Here is a 17,929-nt window from a genome sequence, read left to right as displayed (position 1 = left end):
TTGTAAGTGACCACAGACCAAGGAATTAAATTCTGTGAAATCTAAAATTCTTTTTTCATGAAAAACAGTTCATTATATGTGAAAGGAGTTATTGCAGGGACCAAACAATGCTGCTTTCAGGGCCATGCTTTCCTCTAATGGAAGAACTACCAAATGTGAATTTTGCGTATGCTGTAACATCCCTCACACACAGTATCACAATAGGATACCCAAGGTGAATCAATCATTTGCAAAGAAGAGAGTAGATTTGAAGGTAGGATTTAAAATAAAGTGACTCAATATTTTAGGAGAAAGTTTTCAGATGAACAGGTCTGAGAGAGTGGGCAGAGAAGAATGGAGTCAGCCATCAAGGTCAAAATGTAGCACAAAATAATGGGGTTCTTGAGGCAGTGGACAGCAAATTTAGCATGATCTTTTGAGTAATACAGAATACCAGAAAATGTGATCCAATACAGATTCTTCTCTTCAGTATGGGGTGCATCATCTGACTACATGTCTCTGAGATCTAGTAGTGTAGGATGCATGGATTTTGAAAAGCTATAAAAATGGTAATGCTCTGGTTAAGATAAAAATAATTATGTCATGAATACAGAGTTCAAGGAGAATATTGAATATTGAAGCTATTCCAGAATGGACTGGAGATCATTTTAGGCAGACCTACTGTCATGGAGAGACGGGGGTCAGAGATGACTTAACAGTTTCTGATCTTGCAAGAAAACTGAGGACATAAATCAATGAAGGTAACAGCAAAAATGAAGAGAAGGGTCAGAAATATTCAGTTACAGAAAACTAATAGTGCAATGAAGGCAATTAAGGTGTTCAAACAACAGAAATGGAAAATTTTGAGAGATCCTGCAGAAGGAAGAGCTAGGTGGCAATCAGAATAATAATAAAGACAGCTGAAAGGAGAGAAGCTAATGGAGCTATGGGTACATGCACCTGAGAAATGTTTGTCTAACCTGTCCTAAAAAGTTTCCAATAAAAGAAATTCCATCACCTCCCCAGGCAATTGCCTCCAGTGATTCAGCTTTATTATGAGAAGTTTTTCCTGATATCCAGCCGAAACCTCCCCTAGTACAATTTAAGTCCATTACACCTTTGCTGCCTGCAGTGCACACAAAGAAAAGATTGTTGCCCTCTTGATTGCTAGTAACCTTCTGCATATTTGAAGGTTATTATTTTGACTCCTTTCAACAGTCTACTCCAATTTCCTTGACATTTCCTTGTAGTTATATTTTCTAAGTCTCTGATTGCTCACATTGTTCTCATCTAGAATCTCTCTCCTCTGGTCCTCCTTGAGCTGCAGTGCCACAGACAGACACAGTAGCTAGTGAAGCCCTTTCCAATGCCAAGCAAAGCTTGGCTTACAGAGATAACATATGGACAATATGGATAATTCAAAGTTGGAATTAACAACGAGTAAAAAAAAACCAACTTTGCCAGGAAAGAAAAATATTAGTTAGGAAAATTGCAATTAAACTTAGGGATGAGAGGTCTAAAAACACCAACTCTTCACACATTCTAAGGGGCAGGTTACATAAAAACAATGCAACCTTTGTTTCTGAATGACACTGAAAAGAACAAATGGGGTAGGTGCCTCTAAAATAGATTTCTGGCTCACAGGCTGTATCCTACACATGGCATTACAACTTCCTCAACACTAACCATGACAAAGACAGAAACACGGATTACCCAGTTAAACTATCCTTCCCCACCCAGGAGAATGGTTTTCCCACAACTAGTGGGGGATAATGTCTAGCTATCCCAACATAACAGTAAGGAATAATCAGATTTGATTGCATTTTAAACAAACCCACTTGTATAGGGTCCTGTGCACCCTGCTCTAGGTGTACATGCTCAAGAAGGGAGGTGGATGAGATGATCTCCAGAGGTCCTTGGATAATAAATAATTAACATAGTATACTAATATCTTCTTTCAGGTTCCCAGAGTTCAGCTCCCCAATAAGCTTGTCTGAGCAACATCTGCAACTTTGTACACTATATAGCATGACTTTTTAATTAAGAAAGAAGTGCAAGTATAATGCTCTTTGATAGCTCCTGTGCCAAATACATATTGCCTTTATGGTCACTGAAAACAAGATGACCATTCTAGGGACAATTCCATCATTCTCTTCAATAAAGTGTTATTTTCCTCCAAGGGGACTGAATTGATCATCTGACACTGAGACTGAAGTTAGGAACTGAGAATATGAAGGCGCAATCTGATGACCTGTAACAAAGGGTTGGGAAAAGTCTGTTCCTTGATATTAGACATTATGTCATCAAAATAACACAAGTGTAATGCTGATGAAGCATACAACTAGTTTTATTTTGTACAAAATAATGAAGTATGCTTTGGTTGCACTTTCAAAAATTAGTCACTGAATTATTAAAATTAAACAAGAAAATGAACCCAACACTACAGGGTTCATTTGTAAAGCAGGCTAAAAAGTCTTGGCATCTTATTGGCAGGAGAAACCAGCAACACAGCTTATTAGCAATTACCTAAACCCCACAAACCTCTGGTACAGGACTTCAATGTGTTTTAATAAGTCCCTCTAATTTCTATAGCCATTCTTGGTATAATGACAGCTACTGGTGTCAGTGCATACCTTTCAATTCCTCTACGCAAATGAAAAATAACAGCCGATCTTTCCTTCACACTTATGAGAAGTACCTGAAATTCAAAACTTAGTTAATGTACCATAAATGTTACTGCTTGCTACAGAAACAAAGCTAGATTTTATTTGGAACTAAAAGTTCCTGAGATCATCTTACCTTGTCATAAGTAGAGAACAATCTAACATCTGTGATAATTCTACAGGAAAAGTAGTAATTTGATGGAAAAAATTATTGAAAGATTTACTGCAGGTTTTTCTGCAGAAATAATTATTAAAGAACATTGATTTGCGAAAAAAAAAAAGATATCCAAGTAATACTGGAAAGATATCAAATGGACGATTGTCATAAGAGCAAATTGCACTTGGGTCGTATGCAGGCAATAACACATCTGTCTTTACTCCAGCAGATGTAGCTCATTAGATGCTGCTGTCCAGAGACTTAGCATGACCATACATTAGAGTTTACAGTGTTGCCCACATTATCTCACGGGCCTAAAGAAAGAATCTGTCCCCGTTTCAGAAAAAATCATGGGCTCTGAATGAACTGAAAAATGCGCAGGAGTTAGGCAAAGAAGGACAGAAGAAACATATTTATTACTTTTCACTTAATGTACAGATTAACTACAATGACTGTCAGCAGCACAGTGGAAGTGACTCTTCAAAAGTGATTTATATTTTGGAGAAAAAAAGTTGCCTAAAGGGTGCTTAGAATATGAAGATAGCCTAAATGATTTAGCTTTTGGGATATACTGAGCAGCAAAAAGCAACCAGGTCTGGAAATGGCTTAGATGTCTAGAAAAAATAAATGAAAGGAATAAAAAACGTTTTAACACTGAGGGCACTGAGTGTCAAGAAGCATTGTATCTATTGATCTATGATGTTACTTTAATTTTTTATGATTCTGGTATTGAAAAGAATATGATGGTATCACAAAATATCAAAATATTCTCAAACTCTCTGGGTAGGGTGCTTCTGGTGCTTTCTTGCTCTGCTCCTTACCAGCCTGTGCAACGTGAAACTCTAACAAGGGGACCTTAGGAATTCTTTCTCTTCTTTTATCTGCCCCGGGACACCGCTCACTTCACTGCAGCCCCCCCTTGGCTGTTCCCCTCTTGGGATCCAGAGGTTCACTGCCTTCCAGACTTCACTTCCCCTCCTGCAATGGAATAACTTTAGGCTGCTCTTGTTCTTCCCAAGAGGGAGCAGGAAGAGTGTGGGGTGGCCTTCCTCCAGCCTCTCCTTCCCTTGTAAGAGCTCAGGCAGATTCCGTAACTTCTACGTAAGAAACTGACAATCGTAATGGAAGCAGATGAAGATGCAGATTAGGTCTGGCATGGGTCAAATAGGATAATTGTGCGCAAGATTAGTATCATGAATATCATGCAGCAGCAGGACTAGGTATTGCTTCATAGAGTTAGAATTAGGATACTACTGTTATCAATATCATTAGCAAGGTGGAGGTTGACATGATACCAAGACAGAAGGAGGGCAAGGGAAAAACTGTTTCATTTCTTCTGTGTTAAGTTTAAGCTGACTAAGATATTTAATAGTTGACATAAGACCAGCATCACAGAACGGGTGACAAGATGAGACTTGTTAACATCATGTTGTGATTCAGTTACACAGAAAGGCAGCCTGAAGAGGTAAAGATTGATGAATAACATGGTTTAAATTGGGAAGAGCAAAGGTAATCGCCAGTGCCTGAAAACCCACTCAGAGAGCAGGAAACAGGAGGAATATGATGCAGATTAAAGTTTTTTGAAGGAGTTAATATCAAGATACTGTCATTTCATTGGCAAAACATTAAGAAAGGTAGACTGGCTCCAAAGCAGAAAGAGAGCCCAAATAACAAAGATTCAACTCTCTTCTGGAATGTTTTCAGGATTTTATTTTAATCTGTTGCAAATTGCTGCTGACTGAAAATAGACCCAAATATTACCAGTTGTATTGTAAGTACCTAAACCAGGCAATCATTTTAAGCACAGTGTTCATACTCTTTTAGATATGCTTTCCAAACACTGGGCAAAAAGTACCTTACTACTGCAAAGTAAAACTCTGCAGTGAAACAGTTGCTCTGGATACTTACAAATAAAAGCACATAATAAAACAAGAGCTAACCACATGGCACACTGGAATTACCATGTAGATAGTCATACGAATACTGACATGTACCAGACCATCAGTATTAATATAGAACACCCGCTGTACAAAATCACCATCATGTAAGCCAGGCGATATTAATGAACAGCAGTCTTACTATGCAGTTGAATGGGAGACTTACAGTAATGTCTGGAACAGTTCAATGGCATTACACTGTGCCCAAAGAACCCACGGATCAATAAAATGCCATTGGAAGTGCCGGAATTATTATGATGTCAATAAAAATATACCATCAATGTCCAAAGTATTAGTGAGTAACACACAATCTCAATAAAAGTATGCGGTGAGGGAATGCAGTGCACCATCATTAAAACTGGAACCCCTGTATATCAGTGCAAGATCTCTGCAATGCTGGTGGAACATTCCGAAGAGAGTTATTCATTCCCCATTTTTACTGTAAGATCTCTAACTTTAAAAGATCCCAGTGGGCATTAGATACCACAGAATGATTTAAAAAGTTTAATGATTCTAACTTAATACAAGAAAATGAAGTTATAGCTACTTCATGCTATCCTATTGTTTAAGCATCACATCCTGGAAAGACATGTGTGATCCAAATTCCCTTCAGTCTGAAGAGACCTGAGAATGACGAACAGAATGGCAACAACAACTTTTCATGTCCTTTCGCAAATTGAGGATAGACCAGGAATAGAAACTTAATATAGCTCTTTCTTACAGAATATACATCAAAGGGCAATCAATAACCTGAATCACATTCATTTAATCCTCAGCACAATGCTTTGTTTTGATATAGATCAGCATATTGTAATTCCAAGGAAACTTTGAATGGACTTCATTCTGTGTATAACTATGTATTAATTAGGAAAAAACACTATGGATTCTGAATACTAAACAATTACTAGAAAATGTTAGGCTAGAAAGAAAAAGCTAATAAAAACTAAAATATAATTAAAATATTTTAGCATCTGCCTCTTTTAGTGCTAAATAAAAGATATGAGAAAAGGAAATGTGGCAATTAACTTGTGATGTTTACTTCTAAAGTTTAATTAAATAATCAGTATGTACAAAATTAGAGTTTGGATGCCTCAGCTTCCACTCATTGCTTCCCTCTGAAAAGACAGCAGAAAAAATGTTCCCAGATACCAGTGTAGAAGCAATGAAATCACATTCAGAAAAAGTTAACTTTTAACTACTGTGTAATATGTCCTCAGCCCAGGGAGCTGGAGAGGTCTTCTGTTCCAAGAGAAAAGGAGACCGAGATATGGTGATATTGGTGAAGAATGTGGAGGTTCTAGTATTTGGTCAGAAAATGACAAAGCTTCTTCAAAGACATACGGCATTTTTATTCACTATTACAAGTATTTAAATTATGCCAGCAAGAACAATTGTGATTGCTTCCTATGCAGTAGCAGCACAGAGCGCCTCAGTTTGGTAAGTACTCAGGAGCTGATTCTTTTTCTTTCTGCTATGAATCTGTTTTTCATATTGCTCACTTCTCCATGAACCTTGGAGATTTGATACAGTGTATTTAATCTTCCAGTGAAAGAGGCTATTGAGAAAAGTAAGAGAAGCTTTGAATTTAAGAGGAATTGGCAGCAGTGAAAAGAAAAGTACAGTCTTGAAAGATTTCAGAGCTACCACACCTCGTTCCCAGGTCCCACCATAAATAAGATAAAGTAATAACTGTAAACACAATGTTGTAAACAAAAGCAAAGGAATAGAGGATTACGATCTACCAAAAGCCCAACCTAGATTAGATATTCATTATTATCCACACATTCTAATCCTCCCTCTGTTTTCAGGTGAAAATTGCAGAATCCATTTCATGCATTATTACACTATTCCAATATCACATTGCCTTGCATATTATTATTTCTTTTCCAATGTACTGCAATTACAATAAAAGAATGCAGTAATGTAGCCATTATCCACAAACAAAAATATGCAGTATACTCTGTATTCTTTAAACCTGTACATATAAAATACAACACCAAAATTTGACTCACAGCTGCTTTATTTGTTTGTTTGTTTGTTTGCCTGCTGTAATCTCTGTTAATTAAGACAGATGTTAACCAGGGGGCACCGTGTACTCGAAGGACCAAGCATGAGGTTTGCTCCCTCCTTAATGCCTGCGTCTTGAGTTCCTTCAGCTTACATCCATCACAAAAGGACTGCCAGGTGAGCTGGTTGTCACTCCAGCCCATGCTAATAGATTCTCCAGTGGCTTTTGTTACAGCTCATGTCATGCTATTAAAACTATGTGCCTTGAAAACTGCATAACATATGTAGCTGAGACTTGTCAGCTCCAGGTAATCAGACACTGCTTGGTTTCAGAAGCAGATGCAGATGAGACTAGCAATATAAATATGCAAATCACAATGGTCCCTTGTCAGCACCACTGTTCCTACCTCTAATGGCCCTCGTAGAAAGTCTGTTTGCTCAGCTCCTACTTCCAGTGCTACATCGACAGAAGCAAAGGGGCGGCTGGCCATCTGCTGTCGCTCCCGCATAAGTTGCTGATGAGGAAAAAATGATGTTTTAACAAAACGTTAAAAAATGCACCAGATATTAGTCTGCCCTATTATACCTCCCATTAAAACATAAGAACGCAAATAGCATGCAAATAGTCATATTTCTAATATTAAAGGGAGAAAGTTATAATAAATTATTGTCATCTGTATTTACTTGAGAGCTCATCCCAGAGGGTTTATGGTGTCTACAAATGGTCTTTCAGCTTGAACTCTGATGAAATCTTCAAATGAAAGCTTCTCTAACTGACTAAATAACTCTGTTATTTGTGCAAGTTGCAAGCAAATACAGGAAATTCTTGGTAAAATAGTTAAAGTCTAATTCCACTGATAATGGATGCATTGGAACACCTGCTAAGAACAAGTCCACTTGGCCTTCAAATTTTCGTATTTCACTACTAAGCCAGATGGAGTTAATAGTGTCAGGACTCATAATTTTATGCAGTATCTTTTCTGCAGATGCACTTATAGATGAAGAATAATGTGTCAGGATTGGGAAGCCTGCATCAGTGTATTTGAGTATGATCAGCTATGCTCACAGAGCTTGTATAATCCCTTCCAATCATAGCAGTGTACACAGAATTCCCAAGCAAAACCACAAAGCTAACTCATATTTCTTCCTCAATCTGTAATTATAATGCTTATTAAACCATGATGAATAAAAATGATGACCAGCACTAGATATTGCAGATCTTACTTCACTGGTTCAGCGCAGCTAATAAAAGTATTATCAAATATTTAAAGTGAATGAGTCATGCAATTAAAGTCATGTGCTCCTTCAACTGAACAGGATGTCACAGCATCACAGCATCTTGAAGAGACAAAATGCTTGCAAAAAAATGTTTTATTAGAAAAGATCTAAGTTTTTCTTAGCATTTTTCTCCCTATTATTTCTCTGGAAAGCTTAAAACATTAGAAACTGGTATTTGAATGTAAACGACACTAGCACTGTGATGTACTGTTCATAAAAGCTTTTGAAATAATAAGGGGTATGCAAGCAAATATTTGCTGGCAGATTACTAACAAACACTCTTCATTTAAGGTCTGTTACAAAGCAACAAGCTCATTTTGTAATACTTCTCATGCATTTTTTATTGACTGGTACTTTAAGATGGTCTATGGAAATCTAAAGAAGAACTCGTAATGTTAAATTCAAAACAGTACAGTTGTCTCTTAATGCATACCCAGTACATTCCTAAGGCCTGGTTTTCATAAATATGCATGTATTTGTCAGTAACCACCTGCACAAATGAGCTCCCAGTATATCATATCAAGAGGATAATTGCTATGTCTGTGGGTGAAACTGCATGTTTTATATTCAGAATAAATAAAAGCCTAGTATGAATAGCTAGATTGCTAAAAATTACATTTTTAACCCTTCATTTAAAAATGAAACTGGTGATCTCTGTATACTGATTTACATCAGCACTTATTTGCATCAATACAATATCTTCATAGATTTCACAGCCAGAAAGATCTACTGTGACCCTCCAGTCTCACCAAGAACTTGACAAAGACCACAAAAATTTAAAGCATAAAACACTGAGTTACTACATGCTAAAATTACTATATCTAGCTCCTTTTCTTCCAAAAATAACAAAAATTAAAGAAAACAATGTTATTAGAGCAGTCCTGCCATATGGAACTCATTACAGTATTGTAAGTCTACAGAGCTATTGGCAAATACTTACTTTTTAATGGGAAACCAAACATTGTTTTAAACAAATAGAATTGCTTGGGGAAAGTACTTAAATGAGCAGAATAACCTACACTCCAAATGCACAAATGATTTTTAAGAAGATTTACTTAAGACAGACTGTAAAGGAATGTGCATTTTTTACGCTTTCTGTTTTTAAGATTAGCAGTTTTCTTCACCTCTGCTCCTAGTCAAGTGTTCAGTAAAACGTTTTCATTCACAAGGTAGTCACCATAACTCTGATGCTCTGTCATTTGAGAAGAGTCCTATGAAGATTCTTAATTAGCTCTGTAAACAAGAATGAAAACTTTAAAATGTTTGGCTGCTCATAAAATGCTGCTGCATTTGGCAGCTGAGCACTTGCACATCAAAGAAAAGTGCTCTACTCAAATACTGCGTCTTTCTGTTCAGCATTTTAAAGATCCCTGTAAGGTGCAGAACAGGAAAAATAAGATGCAATGAGGAGACATACAGGAAGATATGGTGTTTAAAATCAATTTTGTGGCTGGAAAAGGTCACTAACTCCCACCATCTTCCACTGTCCATGTATCAAGACTGGCACAAAGGCAAAGCTCCAGCTATACAAAATTTCGTGACTTAGATTATCGCACGGCAGGTGTCATCTCGGTGTGACACCCAGTCCTCCCGTCACATGCTGTTTTCATGTAGCCCATGCAGGTAGGGGGAAATTCCTGTAATTGAGCCATAGGCCAAGAAACGGAAACTCTCCAAACGTGGCTATTATGAGAAGAGGGAACAAACTCCTACCTTTTTCTCAACAGTGAAAGGTATTAAAAAAACTACACAGATTTCATCACAGCTGAGGTAGAATAAGCATGGGAGAGTGGAAAGTGGAACTGTGCTGGTGTTACTTATATACTCATTAAAAAAAATTTACTGCATTTAAAAAAATCATACAAACAAAAAAATAAATACATACTTCAGTAATTAGAGACATTTGCTTGGAGACAAAGAATAGATGGACATTACTAAGATGTAACATCCGAATATTTTATCACACATTTAATTTATAATATTCAGAATTAAGCATATGTCTAAATACTCACTTAAGACTATGGGAAATTCAAAATATTACTTTCTCAGCATAGGACTGAGAAATTCAATGAACATTTATCTGACTGAGCTGACAACTAATTTCAAATATACCATAATTTATATCTCTTTAAGTCTAATAGTATTGACAAGAGTAATTTTTTAGGCATATCTATTATTTTGTAACAATTCAAAAGTATCAATTTATATCCTATTAAAGAGTTTTTCTTGTAAAGTACAGAATTATATTTGCCAGCAGTGAAGAACAGTGAGATGTTAGGATACTATAAATCAGTTCAATTTCTCACACAAAACCCATATAATTTAGGAACATTTCTTAAAACAAAAAACAAAAACAAAAACAAAAAACAAACAACCATTTTGGCATACATTTCACCTGATTTTCCATGGACATGTAGACAACTTTGCCTATAAATTATGTTAATTTTGAGTTTTGGTGTGCTAGTCAAAGAAGTACCTTTGAAACAGGACCTGCTTCCCCATCTAGAAGTGTATCAGAGGAAAGTATTTGCTCCATTTTCTCATTGATCAAAAAAGTTCTCATGGGAGAACTGATCAATGCAGTTTGCAGGGAATTAAAATGTTCCATAGCATCTTGGATAATCTTCTATGAGAAAATGTATCTGTTGCAAAGTTCTTATTTAGGTAGAAATGTTTCATTTGATTTTTATTTTATTTTGGTTTGTAACATTTAGACTTACTTTCAAAATATTTTATGGCCCATATTGTATTCACATACAAGAAAATACTCAGTGCAGAATACATATTACAATGATTTAACATTAACATAATACAACATTTCAGCAATCCTAGGCTGATACACTTCAAATCTTTTGTATTTTAGGAAGTGTAACCATTTTGTTTCTTTTCTATTTAGAAGACTTTTTTTTTGTTTTTAGACTTTGTCATGTGGAAGAGGATACTGTTCTTCTGAGTAGAACTGTTTTTTCTATGATCTTTTCACCTTCCAGCATAACTGCCTTAGAAAAGCCCAAATTGAAAAAACCCTAATAAAGTACATGAGGCGATAGGAACTAGGACAGGTGTACTTTCTCTTTGTTATAGAGTAACAGATGTTCTTGTGGGACTGACAGATTAGGATAGCTGAAAAAGATGAGATCATTTCAGTGCCATAATAGGATGACTGCAAAAATCCTTTCAAACATCTTTCTGTTGCTGTTTGGCATCTTTATAGGCTAGTTTAGCCCACTGGCAACCAAGGTACATGTTAGAGTGTGCCATAAAGCATGCACAGAAAAGTGTGCATACCCAGGTTCATGGAACAACTTGACAGCTAGGGTAGGGATAAGCAGGTGGCAAACACCTGTAAAAATGTTAGGAAGACTTCTGACTGCTAGACCAAAATGTTTTCCTTTCGGCTGTTTAGACCCAGGCAGTCTCAGTACCCATTTCAGAAATAAGGAAGGATATGGCAGTTGATAGGGTGCCTGTTATTTTAACAACAGTGACAACTGCCTGGGTTTTCTATGTTTTCTTCCTTCACATCTTAGATATTCTTTTTTGTTGGTTTTTTCCTAGATCAGATCACTACCAACATTGTACCAGGACATCCATGACTCTGTCAAGATGAATATTCAAAACAATGAAGAGTGGTAATTCTATAATCTCTCTGGCAACTGCTGTCCAGTCCTGTGATCCTAGTGACAAAGATTTTCCAACTGTCTAATACGAAATTCCTATTCTGCTTATTCATCACCCAGCTCTGACTTGTCTGAAGTTACAACTCAGTCTCCTCCTCTCCTGTTTCTGTGCTGTCAACTGCTGATGTGAATAACACCAAAAGGCTACAACAAAAGCATTAACAATGCATTAAATCTGAGGCTTAGAGTAAAAGTGTTTTCAGTGAGGAAAAATGTCAAAACCTCATGGAGAGTTGCATTGATTAATTTCTGATCGCATTCCATTTGACAAACTCCAAGAGTTAAAAAAAAAAATATATAGGTAAACAGGCAGCCCTGCAAAACAGAGCCTCTATAAGCGGTGCAATTCAGTCATCCATCGCATATTCTTGAGGTTTCTTATTTCCATATCTAATCAACAGAAGTAACTGAAATGGGTTTGAATGACTCCACAGATCTGCGTGGACCACAGGCATTTTAGTAAGAAATGCAGCTTAATTCTCTTCAAAAATCTTAAATTCTTATTCTCAAACTGAGTTGTACATAGTGATATTTCACTGAAGCTCTGATTATTTGCTTTAATTTGCACAAGACAAAGATTGCCTTCTCTGTAACTTTTCGTATCGTAACTCTTGGTGTTACAAATCTCTTCAAATTAAATTAGTTATTTACATAGCTGGAAAGGAGAGCAATTTCTCATTTACATGTTGAATAACCTATTTGACTTGGTTAATTTCCAAATCAGCTGATTTCACCGGAAAGGCATATCATAGTCATTAAGCTATTTTGTTGGGATTTTTTGTGAAATAAGCTCACCATTCCATGACTGCAGGAAATACAGCAACTTTATGAGATGGACAAAAGCCAGCTTCGGAAATCAAGCAGCAGGAGTAACCATACTTATGACAATAGTCTGACAATTGGGATTCATTCATCCTCTCCATCATGAACTTCCTAAATAATCCTGGTCTCTTGCTTTCCTTGTGCCTCATTTCTCACTCTCTAAAGTGGAAAGTGTCCGGACACAAGACTGCATTCAGGTAAGCAATGACATATCGCAATGATGGACATAATATAATATGTTATTTGCACTGCAAAACACACTCTGTGGAAACTTCCTAAGATATCAAGACCTATTCCATGCTACTTTCTTTTAAAATTGCCTGAAGAAAATGTGCTCTCAGGTCAGTGCAAAGGTCTGTCATGGGAAAAAATGAGAGGAGTTCTACTTCTTGTCCTAGCTTATACTGAATAAAATGAAGGGTTATTTAAACTAAACACAGTCCAGCAAACAACAGCTAAGACATACTTAAAATACAGTGTACACATCCCAAAAAATAACAGTTCCAAAAGGTCAAGTTTTTATGTATCCCTTTTGGAAACCAAATGCCATCGTCTGTAATTTTCCTTGAACAAATCAAAAATGAGAAAAAAAGATGAGCCCTGAAAAGGTCATTTTGTTGCTAGATCCAAGGAACAGACATTTAATGTATTGCACATTAGCAAGCAAAGAGCAAAATGTGAATGTACTGTGACTTCAGGTTTGGACCTTTTTGATTCTGGAACAGAATTCCCATCTCTAAAACACCCAGGGTATGAAAAGCTGCGTATCACAATGGAAATGACACAGTGCTTTATGCTTATTGCCAGTAATTTATGGAGTCTCATGTTACAGTAAATTGCTGATCAATCCTTCAGAATTTTTCCCTAAAGATTAATTTAGCATAAGAAGATTTTTTGGCGTGTTAAGAACCAATAATAAGTTCAAAATTGAATTCACTGCTTTCAAATTTAAGAAGTGCTAAGAAGATGTAATCCTATTATCCCTTTCACTTAGATCACTATGAATCCGTGTTGCACATTTACACAGTTCTATAACCATAATAATTTTACAGTTTCCTCTAGAGGTACTCAAGTCTTTCTGCAGGCCTTGCTAACCCCAGAACTGCGCTCAACTTCCTAATCAAGTGGGTTTAAAAAATTCCTTTCAGCAAACTGCTGGTTATTTTGCTGTTACCTAGCAAAGCCATTTTCAATTTACAGAAAATTTCTAAAAATACTTATTCTGCAAACTAATTCTGTGTACAGAGAAAAAGAGAGCCACATCCGCTAATTATATATGTCAAAATGTTTCCACATAAGACATTCTACTCTATTTGCCCAAGGAGAGTTATTTATAAATTAATATATTAAAATATGTGTTAAAATTAATTATTTCAGAATATGAAAGAGAGATTCAAGTATCATTTTATGCAAAATACTCCTTGGAACTCTTTCATTTACAATGGTGTCACAAAAATAACATTTTTCAAAATGGCTTCTAAAGAATTACTAACGCTCATAGCGTAGTACTTTAAACATAAGTGCCGGCTTTGTAAGCGGAATAGACACAGTATGAAACTATCTTATATTAACAAAATCTCAGTGCATCCTATCTATATTATTAAGCTACTGCTTTTGAAATGAAGCGTCATGGATATTATCTATTATTATCACAACTGTTAAAAACTGCTTTAGTTAGTTACCTTAGACAACAGATGTCAAGCTGATAATTCCCAGCTCTGAAAGAAAGTTTTAGGTTGTTCCTATAGAAAGTAAATATGGTCTAATAAAAGAAACTGGGAGTGAGTGGTACCTCATGAGATCACTCTGTCCACCTCTGTGCATTGATCCCACACAAAGGCAGGCTACAGTATGATAATGATCCTTCTATCAGATGTATATTCTTCTTAAGAAGACCCCAGTGATGGAGGCTCCAGTCATTCCATAATATCAGAGTGCCTGATGATCCCACTGCTGGAAAGGTCTGTCCTAAAATTAAATTAAATCTCCATGCTGATATTTAGAATCACAGAATCATTAAGGTTGGAAAAGACCTCTAAGATCATCAAGTCTGACTGTCAACCCAACACCACCCTCTCTCCTAAACCATGCCCTGAAGTGCCATGTCTAGATGTTTTTTAATTTAAGCCGATTGCTTCTTCTCCTGCCTACAGTGGAGAGCATTCCTTGCCTACAACTCAGAAAAAAAAAAACAACACCAAAACTGTCTTCTCCTTTACAGGAGTTCTTTAGAGATTTGAAGTTTTCCTTTAACCTTCTCAATGGTAAACAAACATGGGTATGTAAATATTATCTCACCATTCTTGCTCCCATTTTTAGTTCTCCTCTCTGTACTCTCCAAGTGCCAGACACCCTTGTAAAAAAGTGGGGCCCCAAACCTTACACAGTAGAATAGAAGGATCACTTCACAGGCCTTACAGATCTTTTTGTTGATAATATTATGCCAACACCTTTGCTACAACAGAAATATGGTGACTTACTTTCACTTCTGATTCATGATCGTTCCACCTCATTTTTTAATATTCTTACCAAGCTCATTGCCCACTTCCCCCTACTTTTTTTTTTTTTTTTTGCAGCTGGTTACTTCGTTCTGCAGAAACGTGTATTTGCCAATTACAGATTGTGGAATTGCAGCTTTCCAGTCAATTATTTCAGATTCTCCCATGTTCTTTTGTACAGATTATAATTCTGTCCTATAGTATGTTTGCAGTCTGTCTTTCTTCAATGACAGTTACACATGCAATAGCCATGGTCCATCTCTTAAATCAACACCATAATCAGATCCCAACAGAAGCCCACTCGATATACCTTTCCCTTTTCACAATGAACAACTTATAACTACTCCAAGAATACAGTTTTAAGTTCACTTCCTTTTTATCTAAAAGGTCTGCTAGTCTGTTGTGTCAAGAAATCAGTTTGGCTAGACATGCTTTGTACTTGAAAAAACAACATTGAATGCCACTCACATTTTTGCTTTCTCCTAAATTCATATAGATTATTTTAAAAATTGTTTATTTCAATAATTTCCTAAGAATTAATGACAAATTGACTGGTGTCTAATTGCCCAGCCCTTCCTTTTTCTGTTTCTTTTCTAAGATAGGAATTAGTTATCCCTTTCTTGAACCTCGCTTGTCCTAGCTGAAGTCTCAGAGATAACCCTTACAGGCTCTGGGATCACATGCGTGGTTAGCCAATTCCCTAAATATTCTAGAATAAATTTAATTAGGTTATCCAATCTGAAAATATTTAGCAAGTATTCTATAACCCATCTTTCTACATTACTGCTGTAGGTACTAACAGACATCTAGACTAGCATAAAGACTAGCGTCTTTAAAAGATGCTTTATAAAGTGCTTCTTAAAACAGACTCTTCCTAGCACAAAGTCAGAAGATGGGCTGCACGTATCAAGGGAGGACAAGTATATTTTAATTTGCAAATAATGTCAATGCATTTTTTAGCCTGCAAGACAACAAAAAGGGTAGGCACTGGTTTTATTTCCTATGTGAAATGATGTGAAAATATATGGTCCAAATTATATGACTGAGTTGAAGCTATGCCAATTTAGAAAAAGCTTGTGCTTCTGAAACATACCTGGACCCCAGGTCACATACTGACTTCAGATGTTCAAAATATTATGAAGTTTTTTTCAGATTACATTGTATCCAAGTTTTATATTTATTTTTCTTCACTATTTTCTTTCTACTTTCTTTTTAATTAAATTGTAACAAATAAAATAAAAAATTATGAAAGAAGAAAAATAAAAAATAATGAACAGGGAAACTGGGCTGTACTCCAACAAAAGTGAAGTTTGCCTTTATTATTACCTCTAATTCTTTAAAATAATCTATTATTTGAGATTACTGGTGTACTGATAAAGTGACAATGTAAATGAAACATTTCAAGTGCAGCATCATTGCCAATTATACTGCTATTCTAAAGTGGTACTTTAGAAGCTACTTAGAGCACAGATGACATTACCATTAAGGAAGGTAAACTGGTGATGTACCATGACTGACTGATGCTTTTAAATTCTTTCAAGCTTTAATTCTAAAAGTATTAAGCAAAATAACCACCATTTTCACTGCGTTGCAAAGGGGACTAAAAAGAGGTAGTTACCAGCAGTCCTGCCTGTCTCAGAGTCAAAGTGCCCTGATCTATATGGATCCTCACTGTAAGGAGCTGAACAGCCTTGCTATTACAAGCTGAACGGGCATGCTGCACTATCTTGTGCTACCGTGTTGGGTGAGTAAAGCTCTTCTAGACAATCCTTACAAAAGTTGAGACTCTGTTACTTGGTTACCTGCCTCTCTTTTCAGTAAAAAATAAGGCTCATCCTGCCTCTGGTAGCCTTTTTATTTCAATCGCCCCATCCAGGAGCTCTAAAAACCAGCAGTTTTCACATCAACCACCCAGTTATGAATCATCAGTAATGCCATAGTTTAAGTTGTTATACCCAGGATCTGGAAGTGTGAAAAAAAATCTGGTCACTCACAACGTATAGAAGACCCTTATGACAAATCCCGTCCATTTGGCATTTTCAGTGAGAGGGGTTTTAGCTAATCAACATAAAACTAGGATACCAGTCTGAAATCTGGGTCTAAAGAAATTTTCCAGGCTTCACAGATTTGTTCACCATACCTAGTACTTACAGGTCAGCAAGAATTTGGCACACACTGTTAGTGGGAATGGCATGTGGCCACAGCCAACTCATTTTGTTCAGGGGTCTTTGAAACAGATGCAGTTCTGCTCTCTGATCAGTGCAATAGTGTGAATTAATGCAGCTCTCCTTTGCTCATGTCATTTTTAAGTCTGAAACAACTGATTTAGCAGATGTGAGACGTTACACCTCTCAATGGTGGTTGCTCAAGAATACCTGAACAGTAAGTTGATCGCAAAGTTTTCCATTCCTGCTATAGACCTAAGAAAACAAGGCCACAGACTATCCATTACCTTTGAAAGAAACTAAGAAACCCAGGCAGTTTGGTCTGAGTTCAAGTATCTTGAACAGGACAGTATCAATAACAGGAAACTGCTGAGATAAGTAAGTCTGAAGCTTGCAATATTTTAAGGGAGATTTTTTTTAAGAGTTGAACTGCTACCTAGTAAGCTACAGCTACTGAAGGGACTAGAACCTGTCTAATCTCCTAAAATATTTAATCTACATCAGAATTTCAGAAATAAAGGGCTTCCAAGCATTAAATACCCTAATCCTACAGTCTAAAATTCAGTTCTGAAATAAGAAGCACAACACTAATTCCAAGAGACCATCTTGGCAATATCTGTAGCAGCAGAGTTCAGGTTGTCATTCTCTTTATCTTGATACTAATTTTGTGCACAACTCAGCTGCAAACAAGGAAATCCGACTTTCCAGTAGTGTTCCTACAAGGGGTTGCATCAGTCTGTGTG

At 36.4% G+C, this 17,929-nt stretch overlaps 1 protein-coding gene across 2 annotated transcripts in view; it reads right to left on the bottom strand.

The window, feature by feature from the left end:
- ATRNL1 (attractin like 1) overlaps positions 1-17,929 on the bottom strand; it is a 522,986-nt gene that overhangs the window by 120,936 nt on the left and 384,121 nt on the right. The window contains exon 27 of one of the 2 annotated variants that reach the window (XM_075107503.1): positions 7,151-7,258. The exons of the other annotated variant lie outside the window; for it this stretch is intronic. Coding sequence (XP_074963604.1) covers positions 7,151-7,258 — 108 coding nt within the window. The remainder of the gene's footprint in view (positions 1-7,150; positions 7,259-17,929) is intronic. 2 annotated transcript variants of the gene reach the window in all.

Source organism: Phalacrocorax aristotelis, chromosome 12 (assembly GCF_949628215.1).
Source record: "Phalacrocorax aristotelis chromosome 12, bGulAri2.1, whole genome shotgun sequence".
Taxonomy (NCBI): Eukaryota; Metazoa; Chordata; class Aves; order Suliformes; family Phalacrocoracidae; genus Phalacrocorax; species Phalacrocorax aristotelis.
Note: the sequence above shows the minus strand (reverse complement) of the source record. Positions and strands in the feature narration are given on the sequence as shown.